This window comes from Ceratotherium simum, chromosome 13 (genome assembly GCF_057802395.1).
Source record: "Ceratotherium simum simum isolate JZ-2026a chromosome 13, ASM5780239v1, whole genome shotgun sequence".
NCBI classification, from domain to species: domain Eukaryota; kingdom Metazoa; phylum Chordata; class Mammalia; order Perissodactyla; family Rhinocerotidae; genus Ceratotherium; species Ceratotherium simum.
In genome coordinates, this window is record NC_141912.1 from 58,887,254 (window position 1) to 58,913,784 (window position 26,531).

Here is a 26,531-nt window from a genome sequence, read left to right on the forward strand (position 1 = left end):
TTTTAAAATACTCTCTTAATTTCTTTGTCCTGTATTCTTCTTAGGAACCTTTTTCCTTTAACAGTCTCCAGGACTATTTATCCTGTCTATTCAGTTTTAAATTTCAATGAATATAATCTTTTATTCTCAAGATTTTGAATCTTTTCCATAATTTTCTTTTGTGTTTAATTTATGCCTGTTTGGCTTTTATAATTTCTCCTTTAAAGTGGAAGTTATTCCTTCATTTATGCTTTATAGCATCCTCGAAATACTTATTTTAAAGTTTTTGTCAGACGTTTCCATAAAATGATTTTATCTGGAGTGATTCCTATTCCATTTGCTGATTTGCTTGGTTCCTTTCTTGATGTCACCATGTGTTCTGATATTGTGCCATGCAGGCTCATTTTGAGTGGGAAGTATTTTTTGTTTTTCTCTCTTTTTCCCTACTCCCATCTCCTTCTCCTGTGCTCCTCTGCTCTGCCTCCCTACCTCATCCTCTGAGCTCCTAGACCAGGATCCTGGGTAATGCGTGCCTGGTAGTTCTGTCTGTGGTGATATTGAAGGTATCCACCATCCCTCCACAGAGCTGAGAAAGATGCTTGGTGCAGTTCTGCTCATGATGCTTCGGTAGCATTCTGTCTTCTTCCTGGGCTGGCAGTTTGCTACAAGTCAGAATCCCTGATGACAGTCTCCCTCTCTCTGTGTATGTACATCTCTCACGTGTGTCCTTGAGTGAGTAGTTTCAGTCCCCTCTGCCCATAGGAGCCGAGCTTCCCTGTTTCCAGGCCTCCGCCTCGGCAGGCCTGCAGTATTGGCTCTTTCGCTGCTCTGCATTTTCATCTGTTTCCTGTCTGCAAAGACAATTATCCTGTTTTTGAACTTGCTTTCATATTTTCAGTTGTCTATTTTTTATTTTCTAATCATTACTATGTGTTTGACACTAAGGAGGAGTGTCAAAGTGAAGTGACAGTCATCTTGACTAAGAGTCCCACTTTTTTTATATAATAAGAAAAGACAACAATAAAGATCAAACTAAGTCCTTGCCTTTGAAGGGCCATGTAAATAGAAAGTTATCTTTAATTTTTGAGAGGCAGAATGAAGGAAAATTAAACAGCCATTTGGAGGTGTCTTTATGATTTTGCAGGCTTTAAATTTGGAAGGATTAATTTCTTTGGCTTTTTCTATCTCAGGTTTGTTTTGTGCTAAAGGCATTTCAATGCATCTGTCTCATGGCTTTTTTCAGTGGCGTATTTCAAAAGCACATAAGTAAAGTGGTTTGTTTTCCCTCCAGAGAGAAATAGGAAGTATGGATTTTTTCTTCTCTAAGGTACCTATGTTTGATTTGTCAAATCTGCGAGTTATATGAGGCACTGGCATTAAACCACAATGAAATTAAGTGCTTTAAAGGACTGTTGCAGTGCTCCGCTGAAGGCCCACACAGCATAGCTCACGCATAACTGCAGCAGCTACGGGATTTTCAAGCCGTAACATAACAGCAACAGAACTGAACAGTACCAGCTGCTTCTTGGGAATATTGCAAAATTGATGATGATACCGAATGCTTCCACAGGTGCAAAATATAAATGTTCTTCTCTCTTGTCACTAGGTTTGGCTATTACCCAGCAATAATGCTACCTCGTCTATTTTAAATTTTGGACGTGAATTAACTTTGCTAGTAAGTTTATTTCTTTATTTTCCTGAATTAGACTTTAAAAATGAATGCAAGCCAGCCCCAATGGCCTAGCAGTTAAAGTTTGGTGTGCTCTGCTTTGGTGGCCTGGGTTCAGTTCCGGGATGCAGAACCGTACCACCCATCTGTCAGTAGCCATGCTGTGCTGGCAGCTCACATAGAAGAACTAGAAGGACTTACAACTAGAATATAGAACTATGTACTACGCCTTTGGGGAGAAAAAAAAAACAGAGAGAGGAAGATTGGCAACAGATGTTAGCTCAGAGTCTTTCCCAGCAAAAAAAAAAAGCAAAAGTAAGTTCTATACATGGATAACTTGTAATATAGATGGCAGTTAAATAAATCTCCAAATTAATAACTGTTCTGACCAATAAAAACCAGCCTTAGTGTTTACCAAATGCGAGTATTGCTCTGAAGTGAATGGATAGCAGACGCGTTAGACTCCAGCTTAGAACCTTCATTAAAAGAATCTACTCCGGCTAGACATAGGACTGAGAGAGGTTAACTTCAGTTGTTAGCAGCTATGATCTCCATGTTCAGCCCAAAGTTGTAGTTGAGTTGTGACAATTGGCTCTGCATAGGCAGCTGAGATGCGCGATTCACATCAACAGATGGCAGTAAAGGTACACGGCAGAGACGGAGGCCCTGAAAGGCAGCTAGTGCCCACAAAGATAGGATCTAATTGATAGTGTGATTGTTTTAGCTCTCTGTTTGCAAGAGGAAAACATGGGAAAATATATTTAAAAGATTATACATCAGGCAATATGGATGAAACTGTCCAGACACACAGCTCGCCTCACCAGTGCCTGCATCTGATGCGACTGTCACTGCTGTGCGAGCAGATTTAAGACGATGCTGTTTAGAAGTATGATGGTTTCATACAGTCCTATCAACACAGCCATATTTCTTGAGGTTGTCAGTGTGACTCAGCACAATCTATATGTTAAAACAGTGTCAAAAAAGATCAGGCACAAAAACCAGATTGTTAGGCCCTTTGCCAAACAAAAGCAATGTAAACACACCAAAAGCATCCTGAAGCATCTCTTTCTGTCCGAGCACGAGGAGCTGGCCAGGCTGGCCGCACAAACAGCTTGTCCAAGGAACTCTGCCTGACCTCTAACAGGTGATTGTCATGAGGACCTCCTGTCTCTGGATGATTGTCACGAGATGGTCACTGGATCTAGATGATTTAATTTAGCCTTTCCTCTGACTGACAGGCCAAATATACTTCATTATAAATTACAGAGAAAAGCAAGCCATTATCCCGTGAAGCACTGATATTAAAGAAAGAATCCGTGGTGACGTCTGAGGACCACTGAAGCAGGCGCTTCATTTACGCTCTTGATTAACCAGAGCCATCGTCAAGCGAATGTCCAACCAGCCGTCACGAGACATCAGAGATATTCCAAGAACCGTGATTTGATTCCTGACTACACTATCTGACTCCTGTGCAGTGGGACCTGCAGCATATTCTACAGATTTCACGGTCTCCTGGTAGCTCCTCTAAAGGTGCTGACGGCCCAGATTCCCTGTTTTCTTTTCCCGATAAAAATATTCACATAATGACCATTACAATTACACTAATTGAAATTTGCATCCACAAATGTGGCTGTGTTTTGCCCTGACATCTGGCTTTAATCCCGTGTGCTGGAGCAGCCAGCACAGCTCCCAGAGCTGATTTTGTGCAACCTTGCTCAGCTCCACGTCAGTGAATTCATGTGGGTCGCTTAAAATTGGCCATGGTGGGAGTATTCATGAGTGGGAAATTGGCAAATGCTACAAGTCAAATCAGCACCCTATTCCACACTTTTCCCCCTGAGAGCTGGCTGTTAAACACCGTTGCTTCACCGAGTTTCTTGACTATTTCTTAGTAGGATTTAAGCATTCACTTAGAACAGGGACATTAAGAAAGTTGCGAAGCTCAGCTTCACTGTTGGCACTTTGTTTGGAATTTCAGTAGAAAATCTGCTTTATTCATAATCTATTAGTTCACAGCTCTAGATTGGATCAATTTACTCTGATGACGAATGTGGAATCTGAAACCCCTGAAATCTACACACATTCAGTTTACAAATACCATGTAGTATTTAATTTTACCCTTCATTTCTAATACTTATTATTGGCTCAGTTTATTTGTTTTTAGCAAATTTGGGGTATATTTGTATCCAATCCACCGAGTAATCAATCAAAACTCAGGGGTTAAAAATATTGACCTCTGATCCTTTTCTTGCCAACACCTAAACTCTCCTACACACATATTTTGAGAGACTAAAGATTCCCAAGTTGAAATAGCATACCAAAAAACTCGATTTGATAAGAAATAGATTACTTTACAGATTTGAACAAAAAGCAATTCTGACGATATGGGCATGTGGAGATTTACTTCTGTTAGGTTATGAGTGAAGCTCGAGACAAGTTTTCATCAGGAAAAGGCCACGAGTATCCCTGCCATTTTTTTAGATGTGTTACAGTGAGTGATGGCTGATTCTTTTTTATAAAATTGCCTTACGTTAACAATAAGTGTGTAGTTTTCCTGTCTTTTAAATACTATGATTTCCACATGGTTCATATTATTTGTGGCATGTGATTTTCCTGGCAGTGCATTTTTTAATTTTTTTTGTGAGGAAGATCAGTCCTGAGCTAACATCTGCCAATCCTCCTCTTTTTGCTGAGGAAGATTGGCCCTGGGCTAACATCTGTGCCCATCTTCCTCTACTTTTTATGGGACGCCGCCACAGCATGGCTTGACAAGCCGTGCGTCGGTGCGAACCCAGGATCCGAACCGGTGAACCCCGGGCCGCCGCGGCAGAACGCGAGCACTTAACTGCTTGCGCCACCGGGCCGGCCCCCTCGCAGTGCATTTTAACTGAGATTTATATAAAAAAATTTTAATGTTAAAATATTTATACTGTATCATGTTTATTCCAATTAATTCATTAACAATTCAAAAACAAGCTTTTAATAAAAAATATGAAGAGAGAGATTAATAAAGATGCAAATGATTTAAATTTCAGAAGCACTTTCTGAGCCAAAGTTGTAAATATTCTCATCACTCTGAGTGTGAAAAGGCTGCAGTGTGGTCTAGTGAGCCACGCTCCAGATCAATGCTTCTTCAGTTCCCTAGTCCTGTGCCAGCTAGCATACCACCTAAGCGTCCCTTGTCTCAGATTATTTAATTTTCTCTGGGCAAGTACATCTATTTCTCATTCTTATAAATAACTTTCTCTTTATGGTTTCTGAGGTTTTATGCATGCTGCTTCCCCCTCTAATTGTCCTTCTTAGACACTTTTGCCAAACATGGCTTCTCCATCTTTAACATTTTTGATGGAGAGAGAAGAAAAGTCAAGTCAAATTCTTACCCCAAACAAGCTTTCAATTTGGAGATAACCAGACAAGTAAAATTTCAGAAATTCAACCAGTATAAAAATAGATGGAATTGATGGATATCTGTACTCTAGGCTTAATGGTTGAAAAAAGAATTACTAGCCCTTCCTTAATGTTGAGTCTATTTCTTATTAATAGCTTCCATAAGAGCACTTCCATTTAAAGATTGAGGAGAATTTAATGGACTCAGTGATCATGATAAGGAAAAAAATGCTTTGTTTTCACCCTTACAATAGAGACAACACATTTCTGGAGTTGTTTCTGATAAGAAAAACAATTAACACTAAACATTTTGGAATTTTTCCAGAAGATGATATGAGAAATACTCTAAGTGTAACCAAAATCTACTTTGTCTTATAGTTAGAGATGGTTTGAATGTTTTGTTTCATTTGATACAAATAAAAAAGGAAATTATTGCAATGCTCTTAGGCACACAAAGACAACAAAGAAATTTGGCAAGCTCTAAAATCTATAATCTGTGTTAATTTTATTTATGTTGTCTTAGTCCAAAAATGATTTAAGGTGGCTTTTAATATGAGGTAAAATAGTGAGGGATGGAAGAAAAAAGGAAAATTTGTGCAGGAAAATAAAGTATAAAAAAAATTAGTGTTGGAGGCGGAGTCAAGATGGCAGCGTAGGCAGACTCTGAACTCACCTCCTCCCGTGGACACAGCCAATTTACAACTACTAGTGGAAAAATTACCCGTGAGACAGAACTGAAAACTGGATGAGAGGAACTCCTGCAACAACGGACAATCCTAATCGAGGTGGAAGAGGCAGAGACTCCCTTCTGGAGAGGAAAAACGCCGCCTTCACAAGCCGCCAGCTTCACGGCCGCCGGGAGCAGCTCACAGGTACGCAGCCTCCCTGGAGGCGCGGGGCCCTGAGCCGGGGAGCGCCCCTGCTGTGGGCATTTTGTGGACCCAGCACAATCGACACCAGCGGCATAATATCTGACTTTGCCTGCTACTAAAGCATTGGGGAGCACCCCCAGAAAACCCGGTTCACAAAGAAACTAAAACTGGCTCTTAAAGGGCCCGCACACAAACTCACCCATTCCAGAAAGCATCCTAAAATCACCAGAAAGAAAGGTGCATAGTGCTTTGGTGAAAAGAGACTCACCTAATAGGCCCTGAGTGCATCTCGGTGAGGGGTGAGACCTCTCCAGGGACTGGGACATTGGCGGCGGCCATTGTTGTGGCCTGGTGTGAGCGTGCTGACACAGACTCCATTGGAGTTTTCCCTGAGGCCTGCTAGCCCAGGGTCTGCTCCACCCGCTAGAGCACCGATTTAATCCAGCTCAGCCAGGGCAGGCAGCCCACCCTAGAGACTGGCCCCACCCAACAACAAGCCCTCAGGCAACTAGTGGGCCTGCATAGATTGGTGACTGGATTCTCTGCAGCCTGGCAACTGAGCCGACTTGAGTGGGGCAGGGTGTGCACAAGGAGCCGGTGGAGAGTGTGGGGTGGTGGCGGAGTGTGTGGGGCTCCCGCCGTGGAGAGACTGGGTACGCTTGGGGGTTGGGGCGCTCACACCGGGCAGGACTGTGTTGACTGTGTGTGTGGACCTGTGGGCAACAGGGCTTGTCAGCTGCAGAAGACTTGTGCTTCTCAAAGACCCACATAGGAGGTTTGCCACACCTTCCAAAGCCTGAAACAATTGGGTGCTCCTGTGCCTGAGGCCAGCCCCACCCAGCTGCAATCCTCAGAGAGTTGACAAGAGACCTAATAGGCTAGAGGCTTACAGCAATTGTAAGGCCCTGAGCCTAACAACCTGCCACGCTGGGGGCCTACTCACTTAAAAGAAATACTGCAACACAAATGTGGTATTAGAACTTGCAGCCAACTGTGCTGGGGCTCCCCACACCTGATAAAGAGACTGAAGGGCCCACAACAACTACAAACAGCTGAGCATTACAACAGCTGGCCAGGAGCATAACTTGGCCTCCCTGGGCGCCTATAGGGAGAGCTAACAGGCAACAACAGAAGGACACACGTAGCCCACATAGGGGTCACCCCTGGAACATTGAGAACTGAGGAAAGGACACTGGAAACCTCCTAAGGCATCACTTACATAAGGTCACCTATCCAAGAGCAGGAGACGTAGCTGACCTACCTAATACGTAGACACAAGCACAGGGAAAGAGGCAAAATGAGGAGGCAAAAGAATACATTCCAAGTAAGGGAACAGGACAAAACCCCAGAAAAGGAACTAAGTGAAACAGAAATGAGCAACCTACCCGACAGAGAGTTCAAACTAAGAGTGTTAAGGATGCTCACTGATCTGGGGAGAAGAATAGATGAACTCAGTGAGAATGTCAACAAAGAAATGGAAGATATAAAAAAGAACCAATCAGAAATGAAGAATACAATACTGGAAATGAAAAATTCATTAGAGGGACTCAAAAGCAGAGTAGAGGATACAGAAGAACGGATCTGTGAGCTGGAAGAAAGACTAGAAGAAATTACCCAAGGTGAACAGGTAAAAGAGAAAAGAATTAAAAAGAGTGAAGACAGTCTAAGGGACCTCTGGGACAACATCAAGCGCATTAACATCCGTGTTATAGGTGTCCCGGAAGGAGAAGAGTGAGACAAGGGGGCAGAGAATCTATTTCAAGAAATAATAGATGAAAACTTCCCTAACCTAAGGAAGGAAACAGACATCCAGGTACAGGAAGCCCAGAGAGCCCCAAACAAGATAAACCCAAAGAGGCCCACACCAAGACACATCATAATCAAAATGTCCAGAATTAAAGATAAAGAGAGAATCCTAAAAGCCGCAAGAGAATGTCAAGTTACATACAAAGGAAACCCCATAAGGCTATCAGCTGACTTCTCAGCAGAAACCTTACAGGCTAGAAGAGAATGGCACAATATATTTAAAGTGCTAAAAGGAAAAAACTTACAGCCAAGAATACTCTACCCAGCAAGGTTATCATTCAAAATGGAAGGAGAGATCAAAATTTTCCCAGATAAGCAAAAATTAAAGGAGTTTGTCACCAAGAAACCAGTGTTACAAGAAATGTTAAAGGGACTGATTTAAGGGGAAAAGAGAAGACCACAAATAGGAAAAATTATCTATTTCCATGATTAGAACGTAATGGATACAAATGCACAAAAAAGAGGTTAGATATGATATCAAAAACATAAAAGGAGGGAGGAGGGGAGTTAAAGAGTACAGCTTTCAGACAGAGGTCAAACTAAAGTGACCATCAATTCTGTATAGAAGAAGAAAGGAACAGAGAAGGACTACTAAAACACTGAGAAAAAAAAAAAAAGTTAAAAAATGGCAGTAAGTACATACTTATCAATAGCTACTTTAAACGTCAATGGACTAAATGCTCCAATTAAAAGGCATAGGGTGGCTGACTGGATAAAAAAACAAGACCCATATATATGCTGCGTACAAGAGACACACTTCTGACCTAAAGACACTCACAAACTGAAAGTCAAGGGATGGAAAAAGATACTCCACGCAAATGGCAAAGAAAAGAAAGCTGGGGTAGCAGTACTCCTATCAGACAAAATAGACTTTAAAACAAAAACTGTAAAAAGAGACAAAGAAGGGCATTACATAATGATCAAGGGAACAATCCAACAAGAGGATATAACACTTGTAAATATCTACGCACCCAATGTAGGTGCACCTAAATATATAAAGCAATTATTAACAGACATAAAAACAGAAATAGACAGTAACACAATAATAGTAGGGGACTTTAACACTCCACTTACACCAACGGATAGATCATCCAAACAGAAGATCAACAAGGAAACATTGGCCTTAAACGACACACTAGAACAGATGGACCTAGTAGATATATACAGAGCATTCCATCCAAAAACCGAAGAATACACGTTCTTTTCAAATGCACATGGAACATTCTCTAGGATTGATCACATATTAGGCCACAAAACAAGTCTCCATAAATTTAAGAAGATTGAAATAATACCAAGCATCTTTTCTGACCACAACGGTATGAAACTAGAAATCAACTATAGGAAGAAAATCAGAAAAGCCACAAATACATGGAGATTCAACAAAATGCTACTGAACAACGACTGGGTTAACGAAGAAATCAAAGAAGAAATCAAAAAATACCTGGAGACAAATGAAAATGAAAATACGACATGCCAGAATTTATGGGATACAACAAAAGTGGTTCTAAGAGGGAAGTTTATAGCGATACAGGCCTATCTCAACAAAAAAGAAAAATCTCAAATAAACAATCTAACAATGCACCTAAAGGAACTGGAAAAAGAAGAACAAACAAAGCCCAAAATCAGTAGAAGAAGGAAAATAATAAAAATCAGAGCAGAAATTAATGAAATAGAGACCAAAAAACAATAGAAAAAATTAATAAAACCAAGAGCTGGTTCTTTGAAAAGATCAACAAAATTGACAAACCTTTAGCTAGACTCACCAAGAAAAAAAGAGAGAAGGCACAAATAAGTAAAATCAGAAATGAAAGAGGAGAGGTTACAACAGACACCTCAGAAATACAAAAGATTATAAGAGAATACTATGAAAAGCTATATGCCAAGGAATTCGACAATCGGGAAGAAATGGATAAATTCTTAGAATCATACAACCTTCCAAAACTGGATCAAGAAGAAGTAGAGAATTTGAATAGACCAATCACCAGTAAGGAGATCGAAACAGTAATCAAAAACCTCCCCAAAAATAAAAGTCCAGGACCAGACGGCTTCCCTGGTGAATTCTACCAAACATTCAAAGAAGACTTAATACCTATCCTTCTCAAACTCTTCCAAAAAATTGAGGAGGGGGGGAAGCTCCCTAACTCATTCTACGAAGCTGACATTACCCTGATACCAAAACCAGACAAGGACAACACAAAAAAAGAAAATTACAGGCCCATATCACTGATGAACATCGATGCGAAAATCCTCAACAAAATACTAGCAAATCGCATACAACAATACGTTAAAAAGATTATACACCATGATCAAGTGGGATTTATTCCAGGGATGCAGGGATGGTTTAACATTCGCAAATCAATCAACGTAATACACCACATTAATAAAATGAACAAAAATCACATGATCATCTCAATAGATGCAGAGAAAGCATTTGACAAGATACAGCATCCATTTATGATAAAAACTCTGAATAAAATGGGTATAGAAGGAAAGTACCTCAACATAATAAAGACCATATATGAGAAACCCACGGCTAATATCATCCTCAATGGTGAAAAACTGAAAGCTATCCCTCTAAGAACAGGAACCAGACAAGGATGCCCACTGTCACCACTCCTATTTAACATAGTATTGGAAGTCCTAGCCAGAGCAATCAGGCAAGAGAAAGAAATAAAAGGGATCCAAATTGGAAAGGAAGAAGTGAAACTGTCACTATTTGCAGATGACATGATTTTATATATAGAAAACCCTAAAGAATCCACCAGAAAACTTTTAGAAGTAATAAACGAATATGGTAAAGTTGCAGGATACAAAATCAACATACAAAAATCAGTTGCATTTCTGTACACTAACAACGAAGTAGCAGAAAGAGAAATTAAGAATACCATCCCATTTACAATTGCAACAAAAAGAATAAAATACCTAGGAATAAACTTAACCAAAGAGGTGAAAGATCTGTACACCGAAAACTATAAAACATTTCTGAAAGAAATTGAAGAAGACACAAAGAAATGGAAAGATATTCCGTGCTCTTGGATTGGAAGAATTAACATAGTTAAGATGTCCATACTTCCTAAAGCCATCTATAGATTCAATGCAATCCCTATCAAAGTTCCAACAACATTTTTCACAGAAATAGAACAAAGAATCCTAAAATTTATATGGAACAACAAAAGACCCCGAATAGCTAAAGGAATCCTGAGAAAAAAGAACAAAGCTGGAGGTATCACACTCCCTGATTTCAAAATATACTACAAAGCTAGAATAACCAAAACAGCATGGTACTGGCACAAAAACAGACACACAGATCAATGGAATAGAATCGAAAGCCCAGAAATAAACCCACACATCTATGGACAGCTAATCTTTGACAAAAGAGCCAAGAACATACAATGGGGAAAAGAAAGTCTCTTCAACAAATGGTGTTGGGAAAACTGGATAGCCACATGCAAAAAAATGAAAGTAGACCCTTACCTTACACCATACACAAAAATTAACTCCAAATGGATTAAAGATTTGAATGTAAGACCTGAAACTATGAAACTTCTAGAAGAAAACATAGGCAGTACGCTCTTCGACATCGGTCTTAGCAACATCTTTTCAAACACCACATCTGACCGGGCAAGAGAAACAATAGAAAAAATAAACAAATGGGACTACATCAAACTGAAAAGCTTCTGCACAGAAAAGGAAACCATCAACAAAACAAAAAGACAACCTAACAATTGGGAGAAGATATTTGCAAACCATACATCTGATAAGGGCTTAATCTCCAAAATATATAAAGAACTCATGCATCTCAACAACAACAAAACTACCAACCCAATTAAAAAATGGGCAAAAGACCTGAACAGACATTTCTCCAAAGAAGATATACAGATGGCCAACAGACACATGAAAAGATGTTCAAAATCACTAACTATCAGGGAAATGCAAATCAAAACTACAATGAGATATCACCTCACGCCCGTCAGAATGGCTATAATTAACAAGACAGGAAACAACATGTGTTGGAGAGGATGTGGAGAGAAGGGAACTCTCATACACTGCTGGTGGGAGTGCAAACTGGTGCAGCCACTATGGAAAACAGTATGGAGATTCCTCAAAAAGCAAGGATAGAACTACCATATGATCCAGCTATTCCACTGTTGGGTATTTATCCAAAGAACTTGAAAACACCAATTTGCAAAGGTACATGCACCCCTGTGTTCATTGCAGCGTTATTCACAATAGCCAAGACTTGGAAGCAACCTAAGTGCCCATCAAGGGACGAATGGATAAAGAAGCTGTGGTATATATACACAATGGAATACTACTCAGCCATAAGAAACGATGAAATCCAGCCATTTGTGACAACATGGATGGACATTGAGGGTATAATGCAAAGTGAAATAAGTCAGAGGGAGAAGGTCAAATACCGTATGATTTCCTTCATTAAGTAGTAGATAATAACAACAATAAACAAGCACATAGGGACAGAGATTAGATTGGTGGTTACCAGAGGGGAAGGGGGGAGGGAGGAGGGTGAAAGGGATAATTCGGTACATATGTGTGGTGATGGGTTGTAATTAGTATTTTGGTGGTGAACATGATGTAATCTATGCAGAAATAGAAGTACAATGATGTACACCTGAAATTTTTACAATGTTATAAACCAATGTTACTGCAATAAACAAAAAATTAAAAAAAAAATAAACAAACAAAAACAACAACAACAACAACAACAAAAAAAAATTAGTGTTTAGGCAAATGATCTTACATACAACTTAAAATGGACCTGTTCTGTCAATATACGGATGAACGCCTGTTATGTAAGAAACCGGTAGGTGGTGCGGACGTGGAGGTGGATAAAGCAGTTGTCTCCTGAAGGTTCTCACAGAGGGGAAGGAGGAAAGATACTGTCGTTCTCTGAGAGGTCAATTTTCACTGAAACCATAGGTATCAGGGCCGAGGCACCAGCATGGGCAGTGTAGGTTACTGCTAATGAGAGCTGACAGATTTGTGCCACATCTTCAAGGTTCATTCGAACCGAGTTAGTGAGTAATGCAGGAAGGTTTTATTCTTAGAACACAAGGTGGGACCACTTGACTGCCAGGCTTACGAGGCAAGCATGAAAGTAGGGAATTTAAGGAGTGCCTAGCTTTGCTGCCTATAGGAAACAAACAAACAAACAAGGGAACTGTCTTTTCTCCCATCGTTAGCTGTTTTGCTGTTCCTTAGCAAGCCTGGTCCAGCATCTGGTGCCTTCATGCTGATCTGTCCTATCTCTTATCTATTGTAAGGGACACTTAAGCAGTCAGGACAGACTGGAATACAACATTTCAACGTGATAGGAACCTTCGTGTGGTATATGTTGTTATTATTAGCAATGGCTTCTTATAATGGAATATAATGGAATTATTTGCTTTATTTAATAAAAATTTATGTAGCATTTATTATGGACCAAGCATTAGTCCAAGTACTTAATTAAACAGCATCCACCCCATGAGTTAAGTAGAAACATTTTTCCCATTTGAAGATGAGGAAATTGAGGAACCAAGGGGTAAGTAAGTGATTCCAGGTCACACAGTCAATAAGTGACAGAGCTGGGTTTTGATGTGAAGTTGGAGACAGAGATTGGAGTGAAATCAAGAAACACCAAAGAATGCCGGCAGTGACCCAGAGCTGGAAGAGGCCGGAACAGATTTCCCCTCAAGCCTCTGGAGGGACGGTGGTTTTATGGATACCTTGATTCCCTGCTTCTGGCTTCCAGGACTGTGAGAGAATCAAGTTCTGTTGTTTTAAGCCACCAAGTTTGCCACAGTTTGGTACAGCATCTACAATAAGCAAACGCAGAGCAGAAGGTTTTCTTTTTTTAATGAAACAATGTTAAAAATAAGAGGCACGGGTTTGAATACTAGCTGTATTCAATAGTTAAAATGGAATTCAGACATGAATGAGATTAGAATGCGCATATATTGAGTTGTAACTGGACACCCTATTAAAATACACTGATAATCTAAATGATTTGGGTTTAACAAATGTCTCAGCTGTGGAGTGGCTGTGAAAAACACAGATCAGAAGGTAATGGTGTATCTCCTCTTTAACATTTTCACAGTGTAGTCTAATTTGACAGGAAACGCTGATATACTCAACATAAATCTGTTACAAACATCTAAATCTAGTATCTGCATAACGGCAATTCAAATAGAGTAATAAAAACATTTTAACAGACCTCCGTAAAGTGCAAAGGGCATATGCTCACTATTTCAACAAACACTAAGGGCTTCCTGGGGTGAATATAGTCATAGTAGTGACTGGAAAAGACATGGTAAAAAATTATTCAGCAATTTTCATTCCTTTACCATTTGATATTTTGAAGTCTAAAAACATTCCCTCAAATTTGTTTTTTTATTAACTTTTGGGGGAGGAATTATATTTACTATCTATGATAAAAAGAAACATTAAGGGGCCGGCCCCATGGCATAGTCGTTGAGTTCGGCATGTTCCACTTCACCAGCTTGTGTTCATAGGTTCAGATCCCTGGTGTGGACAGCTTGTCAGCCATGCTGTGGCAGCGACCCACATATAGAGCAGAGGAAGATTGGCACAGATATTGGCTCAGGGCTAATCTTCCTCAAGCAAAAAACAAGGAAGATTGGCAACAGATGTTAGCTCAGGGCGAATCTTCCTCAGGAAAAAAACAGAAAAGAAAAAAAGAAACATTGGTATTCAAAGGTTTTTATCAATTGCAGACATTTTGTTGATAGACAATCATTGTAGCAAACATTTCCACACTGGGTTACTTTAACCTTGAATCAGCTGAGAATCTAGCGTCGTAAACTTGGGGAGAATAACATAAATGTTAAAATCATAAGTTCTTTATGTCAAAGAAGGGTCTCGATGGTGGTGTTGTAGACAGATGGACAAGCCTGTTCTTGTCTTCAAAGACTTCCCAAGAGTCCAAGCACTATGTTCTACAGGAGCACTTCGACATTAGATTGTGAAAACAATGTACAGAGAAGAACAAGGAAGTGTCCACAAAAAAGGAAACCTTATTATCCCAGCCAAAGGCTCTTTAAGTATGCTCTCCACCCAAAAGCGTTTTCTGAATTGAGAAAAAGTTTTCATTTTGTCTATGCGTCAGCCAGAGCCTAGGAAAATAGCTTAGGAAAGTTTTCAAAGAAAAAAAGCACTAGATGTAGCAGGAATATTAAAATACACAAATGATTAAATGTTTAATTTCAAATGACTATTTAAGCAGAGGGTTCTAAGGATCAAGCCATTTTCCTTTCTAGCACTTAGGACAAAAAAAAGTAACCCTTCTCCCCCCTTCTCTCTCTTCACAGCCTTTTGCAAAACATCATAATACAATGCAGTTCCACGCACTTTTTAGCAGCAGAATAAAAGAATTTGACAAATTTTATAAAGAAGAATTTCTCACAGTCAGTTAACAGTCCTATGTCTGTAAATGCCAACACAGAACAGAGTAAACCACACTCAGAACCGAGGAACTTTAGGAATGGACAGAACTTGAGATGCGTAGTCCATTCTCCTACTCAAACAAAGACTTTTTAAAGGCTTTGTAAAGAATGACCTTCCACTTCTGTTTGAATATTCCATTGAAAGAGAGCTCATTATATCACAAGACCATTTCTTCATTGCTTAACAGCTCTGCCACTATTTGTACAAAAGCCATTCTTTTTTTTTTTTTGGCGGTGGTTACCCTTTATTGAAGATTTTCCTAAGCTATGTACTGAGTTCAACACCGTACATGGATTATCTCAAGGCAGTGGTTCTCAAACGGGGCTTTTTGCTCCCTCACCCCCAGAACATTTGGCAATGTTTGGAGACATCTTTGTCACAACAGGAGGAGGAGGATGCTACTGACATTTAGTAGGGAGAGGTGAGCAATGCTGCTAAACATCCTATAATGTGCAGGACAGCCCCTGACAACAAAGAAGGATCCAGCCCCAAAGTATCAACAATTCCTATCTTGAGAAACTAATTCAAAGTAAAAGTAGAATGGACGTACACCAGCTAAATGGTAGGTCTTGTTATAAAAATGAGGGACAAAGGAACATGTTTTTTTCTACAATGGGGAAATTAAAAAGATTATTTTTAACATTTTGTTATTTATAGGTAATACATTCACATGTCCCAAGATTCCAAAGGTACACGAGTGTGTATAGTCCAAAGTCTCCAAAGTCTCCCTCCCACCCCATCCCTGGTCCACCCAAGTCCCCTCCCTGGAGGAACCAGTGTTACCAATTTCTTGTTTACTTGTCCAGAGGTCCTCTATGCATCTATATTGCAATTACACACACACACACACACACACACACTTGTGCAGTGTATACACATATGTTACACACATTCTTTGCATTGTGCTTTTGTTACTTAACTTAGCTTGGAAAGTTTGTTTTCTATCACGACACAAAGAGTTTCTTCATTTCTTTTCAAGTTGGCAGGGTATTCCATTGTATTTACTTTATTTAACCACTTTATTTAACCACTCCTATCTCCATGGATATTTAGTTTTTTTCCACTTCTTTTTTTCTGTTACAACACTGATGGAATGAATAACTTTGTTTATCTGTAGGATTAGGTCCTACAAGTAGAGGTGCCAAATAAGGAAGTCTGTGTGTTTGTAATTTTTATTGGCTGTTTTCCAAATTACCTTCCATTGAAGTTGTACCTGTTTCCATCCCCATTGGCAAAAACATATCATAGGAGTTTGGAAGGTTTTGTAATTTTTCAAATTTGTTCTCACTGTTTACATTTTCTTATCAAAAACCTTCTGGGGGCCCGGCCCCGTGTCTTAGTGGTTAAGTGCGCACGCTCCGCTACTGGCGGCCCGGGTTCGGATCCCGGGCGCGCACCGATGCACGCTTCTCGGCCATGCTGAGGCCGCGTCCCACATACAGCAACTAGAAGGATGTGCAACTGTGACATACAACTATCTAGTGGGGCTTTGCGGAAAAAAAGGAGGAGGACTGGCAATAGATGTCAGCTCAGAGCCAGTCTTCCTCAGCAAAAAGAGGAGGATTAGCACGGATGTTAGCTCAGGGCTGATTTTCCTCACAAAAACAAAAACAAAAACAAACAAACCTTCTGGGAATAAATAAAAGGTACACCACATAATATTTTGTGCCTATCGTGTTCTCAGCACTCAGGTATCCAGAATCTGCCTGCAGGAGATTTCTATCACCTGTTTTTAATTGTGGTAAAACATATATAACATAAAATTTATCATTTTAACTATTTTTAAGTATAAAATTCTGTGGCATTAAGTATATTTACAATGTTGTGCAACTGTCACCACTGTCTATTTCCAAAATTTTTCATCACTCCAAGCAGAAACTCTGCACCCATTAAATGACAATTCCCCATTCTGCCCTCCCCCCAGCCCCTAGTAACTACTAACCTACTTTCTTTCTCTATGACTGCCTATTCAAGATATTTCATGTAGGTGGAATCATACAATACTGTCCTTTTCTGTCTAACATTTCACTTTAGCATGAAGTTTTCAAGGTCCACTCACGTTGCAGTGTCTGAACTTCATTCCTTCTTAATGCTGGATAACATTCCATTGTACATAAGACCACACTTTGTTTATCCCTTCATCTGTCGATGGACACGTATGTTGTCCCCAGCTTTTGGCTATTGTGAACAATGCTGCTATGAACACTGGAATACCAGTATCTGTTTGTCTCAGTGTTTTCAATTCTTTTGAGTATTTATCTAGGAGCAGAATTGTTGGGTCATATAGTAATTTTACATTTAACTTTTTAAGGAACCATCACATTGTTTTCCACAGTGACTGAAACATTTTACATTCCCACCAGCAAGGTACTAGGGTCCCAGTGTTTCCACATCCTTACCAATACTTGTTATTTTTTTAAAAAAATATGGCCATTGTAGCAGGTCTAAAGTGGTATCTCATTGTGGTTTTGATTTGCATTCCCTTAGTGACCGATGATTTTGAGCCTCTCTTCACGTGCTTGATCACCTATAAGTCTTCTTTGGAGAAACGTCTATTCAAGTCTTTTGCCCATTTAAAACTTGGGTTGTTTGCCTTTTTATTGTCATTTTTCCTCCCTGTACACCAGGTCAAAACCTTCTTCAAACTACTTTTCACCCATTCATTGAAAGTCTGCTTCCTTCAGAGGAGACAGAACTCTTTTACTCTAATAGGCATATAGCCATTAAATGTGGTTTCCTGCCCGATTCTGGAGACACATATCTTACCTTTTCAAGACGATTAAGATAAAAGTGAAAAGTATCAATGACTGTATTTTCTAAAAGATTTTAGGTAAATTGTTCAAGGGATGATTTTCTCTCTGAATTTGAGAAAGAGTACTAGTAAACACATCTGTAAGCAAGCAATGATAAATCTAATAATGAGGTTAATTACTGTCCAGAATAGATCAGAAATTCTTTTGTAGCAAATTATTCAAACCTAGGCACAAGCCCTACATTAATTATCACATTTTCTTGTCTATTCAAATTCACATCGAAAACATTTAGTAGGTTAATTTAATTATATTCAGATTAGGTATGATTAAAAAGAAAATAAAATAAATTTACCCATTGGAAAACTTAGACATTAAAAGTTTTCTAAAACTGCTCAAATTAGTTATATGGATGAGGTTTTGCACATGTAAATTCAATAGTTAAAAAGTAATTTGGACACAAATATGATTAGAATATGTATATACTGAATTGTGAGTGGACTTACACTTTTAAGATGTATAGATAATCTAAATGATTTGGCCTTAACAAACATTCAGCTGTTGAGTGGCTGAGAAAAAAATCAGAAAGCAATAGTATCCTTCCTCTTGAATATTTTCACAGTAGAGTCTAATTTGTTAGGGACACATTTAATCAACGTAAATTCAACAAAGTAAAACGGAAATAAAAATGGTTCTAGATTCCTAATAGATTGTCATTGGTCAAGGCTGTACAGGTATCCCTCGCTTTTTGAAAGCTCGACCTACATTAGCATCTGTTGTCACTAACCAAAGAAATCTGGAGGATTTTTGCTTTTACAAAAAAAGGTAAAAAGCCAAAATAGCGTTCAGCCTTTGTTTTGCAGGGAGCTCTTAAAGAGTCAGCGCGCACACCCCTAGCACGGAGAGTGGCACAGCCAAGCTCCTTCCCAGGAAGTACACTCAGCATCAAGCCGCCATAGCTTTGAACTGTGTCTGTGAGCATCTGTGATTGACCTGGATTTTGTGCATCTGTTAGCAAGATGTGTCCTAAGGTAACTGCTTTTCCACTTTATGCCATTTCAGCTTAGGAAAGATTTCATAGGAATGCTCTACTTTGGGATAGCGGGAGAAATCTGTATTTCGTAATAGTCTACAATAGGTGTGTACTCAAAATTAAATAATAGGCAAAGTCCTAGGTCCATTGAGTGTTAAATAAAAAATAAAACAACACTGAAGAAAGAATGGTTGAGGGCAATACAAAATAATGATATTGTGAACACTACTACTACTATACCAATGCTAATGATTGAATAAGACTTACTAAATGCCAAGGAGCAAGAGCTTTACATACTACATATATTCACTCACAGCAACCTCCAGGAGTAGGCAAAGCTATCTCATAGTATCCATTTTACAGATCAGGGAACAGAAACACAGGATTGTAAGTGACTTGCCCAAGCTTACGAGGAGCAGAACCAGGATGTGAGCCCAAGGAGCCCGGCCCTGAATCTGCACGCTTAGCTCCTATGCCAGTGGTCCCCCAAACTATCTCCACCTTGGCATCACCTGGGGGTCTTACATAAATTACAATCCCAGATCGGTCTCTGGGGGTGGAACACGGGCACATGCATTTTTTGAAGCTGCCCGGGAGATTCCAGTGTGCAGACAAGTTTGGGAATCCTAGCTGCCTTAAATTGTAGAGGTCAAAGAAGCCCAAGTTACCAAGCCAGGAAAAGTACAACTAGGGCTTAAGGAGAAGGGACAATCTTAAACATACAATGAACAGCAACAGGCAACACGTGGCATTCTCTCACCACTAAAGAAAAAAAACAGGTTAAGCTGCAGCAAAATGAAACTGAGCATTTTATTATTGACATCCTACTCATCAAAGCAACTTGAAGTAATGAGCATTTTAAAGACAAAGGTATCTACTCTTTATTTGGAATAAAAGTAGTATTATGTTCATAAATAGCAGGATAGATGGACAATTCAAAGTTCCTTACCATTCAATGTGTAATTACAGTCAAAATTAAGTAGGTAAAAATCCTGATTCTAATATTTTAAAATATAGAAAATGTTAATGTTTTCTAGTGTTGTTTTCCCCAAATAAGTTATACAAGTGAAACTAGAGAACATGTTGCATGGATTCCTATCATACAAACCAAGTAGTAAGTCAGAACAAGGAACATCAACTGTGAACTCAAACATCTGTAAGACAATCCCTTTACTTGGCGGCTCCTTTTGGGGAAGCCTTATTTTGAACCCTACCTGTCATGTATAATACACAGTACAGAAGTGTAAGAAGCTGAGAATAATGAAAGAACTAGTCGTGATGTCAGAATGTGTGAAATTGGGCAGGTCACTGAACTTTCTGGAGCCTCAGTTAACTCATCTCAAGGATCGGCACACTTTTTCCGTAGAGTGCCAGGTAGCAAATATTTTAAGCTTTGCAGGCTACCTATAGTCTCTACTACGTATTCTTCTTCTCCTTCCTCCCGCTCCTCCTTGCAATCCTTTAAAAGTGTGAAAACCATCTTCGGCTTATGGGCTGTGTAAAAACAGGCCGTGGCCAGATTGGCTCCTGGTCTGTAGTTTGCCAACCCCTGATGCAAACCTTGCACTTCAAAAACAGCACAATCTAGTGCAGTGGTCTTCAACCAGGGCTGACTTTGTAATTCTCCAGGGAGTGTTTGTCAGTGTCTGGAGACATTTTTGGTTGTCACCTGGGGTGAAGGAGGGGTTGGCGTTATTGACTTCTAGCCTGCAGAGGCCAGAGATGCCGCTAAATATCCTACAACGCACAGGACAGGCTCCCACAGCAAACACTTGGCTGTTCCAAACTGTCAATAGTGCCTCCTTTGAGAAACGCTTCACTAATGGCTATTTCTCTTAATTATAGGGACACTAAAGAGATTAAGTATATTTAATTTTCCTTTTTCCAGGATTGTGGTTAGTTTATGTTTACTCAATCAGTGTGATAGATCTACACAGAGGTGTTAGAGCAATTTAAACAACCTCTGAGTTCATGTAAACTGGACTCCCATGGAGAAAACTCATAAACATGAATTTGATGAAGATCTCCAGCCACGAGGGAAATTGCAGTTACAGCCTTAAAAATCTGTGATTCACAAGGAGGAGAAGGGAACTAGGTAGTTGGGTAGTAGACAGAATTGTGACATATCGAACATGTTCAGACCACTGAGTGAGAAAAACAGAGCCAGGCGTGGCAAGTTCTCTGATGATGGTCCTTTGGTGCCTAGAATATGTTTATTTTCACCTGTCCACGGAGTAGTAATATATTTTCTATGAAATCAGGGTAAAGAATCATGCAAGAGAGACACAACTGGATCACTGAAGATGTGCAAGGGAAATTTGACGCATTATTTAAAGTAATACCAGCAAGAGGCTAATCCTCAAATTGATGTTTCCAATCTTTTTCTTACTATGTACTAACTGCATTTTAATGTCATCCTAAATACTTTTTTCTTTTTTAAAAAAAAAATTTCACTGTATAGGGGCCAGCCTGGTGGCACAGCGGCTAAGTGCGTGCACTCCGCTACAGCAGCCCGAGAGTTTGCTGGTTTGGATCCCAGGCGCGCACCGAAGCATTGCTCATTGAGCCATGCTGTGGCGGTGTCCCATATAAAGTAGAGGAAGATGGGCACAAATGCTAGCCCAGGGCCGGTCTTCCTCAGCAAAAAGAGGAGGATTGGCATGGATGTTAGCTCAGGGCTGGTCTTCCTCATACACACGCAAAAAATTCACTGTATTGCTAAATACAGTGAAAGAAATGTTTAGTTTTCACCTCTTTAAATTCTATTACATTTAACATTACATAAGAAAGTGATTATTAGGAAATCTAATTATAAATTCTCAGAAATTCACTCTAGCATATTCTACTGAAACTGGATTCTAGGCTCACCTCTGAAGTTTTGGTTTGGAAAGCTCTACCTCTGATCTTGTTGAAGGCATTAGCTGGTATTAGCAATCAAGAGCAGCATTGCATGTCTGAAAAGATTTTAAGCTAGAATTCTGATGTATACTTGTCCTTTCTGTAATAACCAAACAAATAATCTTATAAGAGATCTTACATAGAATATTCTGTTGTATAACATAATGCAAAGTGACAACTTAGATCTGTCTGGAGAGGTATGTTTCTTGCTATTCCAGCCTAGGAAACAGCACATTCAAAAGCATGTGAAGATTATACATCTATAATGTGTGAAGGATTTGGGGTGAAGGGTGGGGAGAAGCGAGAGGTAATGTTGACCATGTGAGCAGGAGCTACATCTCAGATCACGGAGGGCTTTAAAGGTCAGACAAATGAATTTGGGTTTAGGCTATTGAAAGCTTAATTTGGGAAAGTAAATAATCTGATTTGTGTTGTAGTGACATTATTCCAGGCATTTAGTGACATTATTCTGGATGTCTTATGGAAGATGGATTGGTGGGGCTTAAAGTCCATTGAGGAGGACACAGAAATAATGCAGGGGAACAATAAGGGCCTACATTATGGCTATTACAGCCGAGGTGCAGAGAACGGGGCAAATTATGAGATCTTTAGATATTCAAGGAGTGACAAAATTTGAGCCTGGATTGGCTACAAATGGAGCAGTAAAGAAGGAGACTAAGTAAGACTCCTATGACTACTGACTTAGGATGCTATTAAACACCTTACCTACATCACCCCTTTTAGTCTATGATATAACAATTATTATCTACTTTCTGCTGGTGAAGACATGTGGGTTAAGTAACTTGCCCAACATGACACAGAGGATGGTGGCAAAGCTAGGATTTGAACCTTGGATCACCTACCTTCAAAGCACATGTTTTCTACTGTTCTCAATAACTAGGATGCATAATACAGGAGGAAGAGAATATTTGTGATGTTAGATGAGATAAAGCATTATGTTTTAGAAATGTGAAGTCTGAGATGGCTGTGGAATACATAGGTAGAACACATAATAGGCAACTAAATGATTGGAATTTTTAAATTTGGTTCTATACTACCCTACCGTATTATATCCTAGCTTATTGGATTTTACAATGATGACAATAGCAAATATTTATACATTATGCCCAAATCTAAAGAGACCAGTGATAATGCAAGTGTCTTACAGAACATCTTGGAAGTAGACTGTGGAAAAAGGTCCTATTAACTTTTTCATTAGTCATTTTTAACCATCTTACACGTTAACACTTCAGTACGCTTCACAAAATAGTAATTTGGGCTTTTATTCAACCACATTTACTAGAATAGTGGGAACTGAATTAAATACAATCTAGAAAACAAATAGTGCAAAAAATTTCATGAATATTAATAGAAAACCAGACAAATGTAATGTATTTGAGTTTGTATCACAAAATGTACAATTCATTCTTTTGTGGAATTGCTATTTCCAAACAAGATAGACTGTTTTAGTCACTTTAAAAAATGTAAAACATAAAACATTCATGGGAAAAAGATAGGCTCAGGTTATGAGAAATATGATTGATTTCTTAACGTAGGAATGAGGTTTGGAATAAAGTACTCCCTTTGGCAGCATCTTAGATTATGTTCAGTGACTATGAATCATTAGTAAACTATGAGACAATGAACAAGCACACACATCCAGATGAGATTGTAGGTTGCTATGGATTTGTTAGAAATTCCCATCTGTCATTATTTCTAGTTTTTTTACCTTATCCTAAAATCATTAATAGAGAATACAGAGTCACTGTGAATTGTATGCATGCTTCAAAACACATCAGGGTTTAATTTATTGAATGATATTTCATTAGTTCAGATGAGTTGAAATGTGGCATTTCATTTTCTAAAACTATGTGGGAACATTAATCACATAGATACTTAAAATATAATTTAGGCACTGAGTAAAGTTTCAATTTATCTGAGTAAAACTGAATAAACATCCAAAATGAACTAAAATTCATTTTAGATCAAATTGACTTTTTCTGATTATGATGGTCTAAAATCTTCCCATGTAAGATTAATGAGAGGCAATTAATTTTTTTCCCTATTGTTATTAAATGATATGAGACTATTCCTTATTCATAGAGCTGTTTTCACAAAGTAGAACATTTTTAATGGTTTGATTTATTTACTTTATTTTACCTGATTTCCAAATATCTGATGGACAAATGAAGAAATCAACAAAACAGTTGGGTATGTTAATCTATTATACAAAATTAAATCTTTTAATAGATCATTGATTCATTCATTCATCTATTTTGAATTCTTTAAGTATTATTTACTTTATTTAAGTGTTACTGTGACAGTTATTAAAGAAGAAAACTGGAGTCTGCTGGGGAGGAATCTAACCTGGGCCAACTGCTTAGAAGAGAGTCCAGTGTGTGCTGCTCTCATTCCTGGACCAAAGGAGTTTTGAAAAAAATAGCCAACTGTTCCCTGTTACTTGAATAGTGACCACGAAATCTACTAAGATATTTCTGGCCAGAGATGCAATTGGTTGAGAAGCAAATTAGAATCATTTAAAAAGAGTAAAATCTCTTAAGATCAGTTGGAGAAAGGCTGGTTGGATTTAGTGAATTATTGGTTCTCCTACTTTGAAATACAAGCATTGGTTGAGTTATTCAGGATCCTCTTGCACATGGAAAAATCTATACCCTGTCTTACATCTGGAGAAGTATATGTCAGCTTTTGTTTGTCTTCCTTTGGTTTGGTTTAAGTTTAAATGCCGATTATGCATTATTTGTAGGTTAGAATTATTGCTATTTTCTAATATTACTGAAGATGGAAATGTCTTTCTTCTTTGCTTTATAGACAGATACAGCTTGAGTCAAGGAATAGTAATCAAAAGGATTAAATTTGATCTATTAATTTACTGATATTTCTGTGGAACTCTAAGAATGTAGGTAAGATATAATGCAAGTTGAAAAAAGTTTTTTAAAAAAGCAATGGATTATGTGCATATAGTTAACACTACTGTACTGTACCCTTAAGAACGGTTAAGATGGTAAATTTTATGTTATGTGTTTTTTTACCAAAAAAAGCAAAGAATTATACTGTTTACATCAATACAAATAACTCATTTGACAGTTTTTGATTGCCTTGACACTTCATTTATTCATAATCTTACCCACTGCATAGAATAAGCTGTCAACTGCTTTAATTTACCTTTTGGGACCACACAAAACTTGTATATAATTTTACCTGCAAAAGTAGCTTCAACCCAATTGTGCAATAAACACCCGAGGCAGAATGGGATCTCTCTCCTCTCTGCTGCCTCCTGGTCCCTCTTTTGAGGATGGTACCAAGAGCGCCAAGTTGGGGTTAGTGTCTCTATAAGAGGGACTGGCTTTCACCAATCGCTTCCTCATTATTTCAGTATAAAGACACAGAAAATAACACTGCAGCTGTTCATCCAGTTACTGGGAAGTGAAAATACACTAGATTGAACCATATGAAATGGCCAGTATTGGAACACTTTTAACATATAAAATACAATTTCATACATTTCAATTTAATAGTCATAACAAGTGTTTTTTATTGACTACTCTGTTCTTAGAACTAAACCAGGCACTTCGAATATATGATCTCTAATATCTATTTTTGCAAAACAAAAATTATTATCCCCATTTTACAGATGAAGAAGTTGATGTTCAGAATGGTTAACTGCCTTGCCTCTCACCACAAAATCAGGTCTGTTTCTGGCTCCAAATTCCATATTTCCTTGACTAACAACAAAGAAAGGGACTTTCCTGTTCCTCCTGTTGCCCAGGGAGGAAGAAAACGGAGACATATGGGGACCGTGACAACTGAGATGGAGACTGGTCCCTTGTTGCTGAGTCTTGGCCACTTCTGAACACACCCCGTCATGGACTCCAGATGACCAGCTGTGGAGGCCAGAAATGGCCACTTGTATGGAGAAGACACCTTTCCGGCTTCGAGTTCAGAGTTTCTTCTGTTATTGGAATTCATTCTTCTTGGGGGCTCAGGGCTACCAGTTCTTAAGACGGAGAGAACGAATAAGATTGAAAGACAGCCAGGGAAGTGACCTGGGCCTTTTGCATGTGGAGTTTTCCTTTACTGGGAAGTATGAGAAAACTCTGAAATACTTAGAGGTTAAAGTATTGCAGAACAAGGGAATGCATGTTAAAAACATCGGAAATGGTAGATTCAGGATAAATTTGGGAAAGATTGACTTCAATAAACATCTTAGCAGGAGCAATTAAAGGGGAAGCTTTTGCCAAGTTCAAGTTTCTGTTGATGAGTAATTCCGCTTTTAAATAGATTCTCTGGCAAAAATTTTGGGTTTGAGATTCTGGAATTTGTGCAAATATACTGGGAACTAACTGGGATAAAAATGTGTTTTGAGATCTTAAAGCTTATTTAAGTAGTGATAAAAGGTTTCAGTTGTTTTAATGGTAAACAATATTTTCCCACGATTGATTTGTGAAATGGGTGAGTGGCTGTGGCCTGCAGGGCAGCAGTTTAGGTTACAAAATAAAAAGTTAAGGAGCTATATATTTTATTATTTTGGGATTATCCACTATTTTAAGAATTCTGATGTGCAGAATTAAACATCAATGCTAATAAAATAGGGTCTATTTCTGAATTCCTGATTTCTATGTTTCAGACTTTTGTTCTTAGATAACATCTTAGCA

General features: G+C 38.8%; 1 protein-coding gene across 1 annotated transcript in view; it reads right to left on the reverse strand.

Moving 5' to 3' along the window:
- Window positions 1–26,531, reverse strand: part of LOC147915740 (protein eyes shut homolog) — a 440,056-nt gene that overhangs the window by 128,938 nt on the left and 284,587 nt on the right. Inside the window, exon 7 of the mRNA XM_087437836.1 lies at window positions 13,440–13,529. Within this exon, the coding sequence (XP_087293962.1) occupies window positions 13,440–13,529 (90 nt within the window). The remainder of the gene's footprint in view (window positions 1–13,439; window positions 13,530–26,531) is intronic.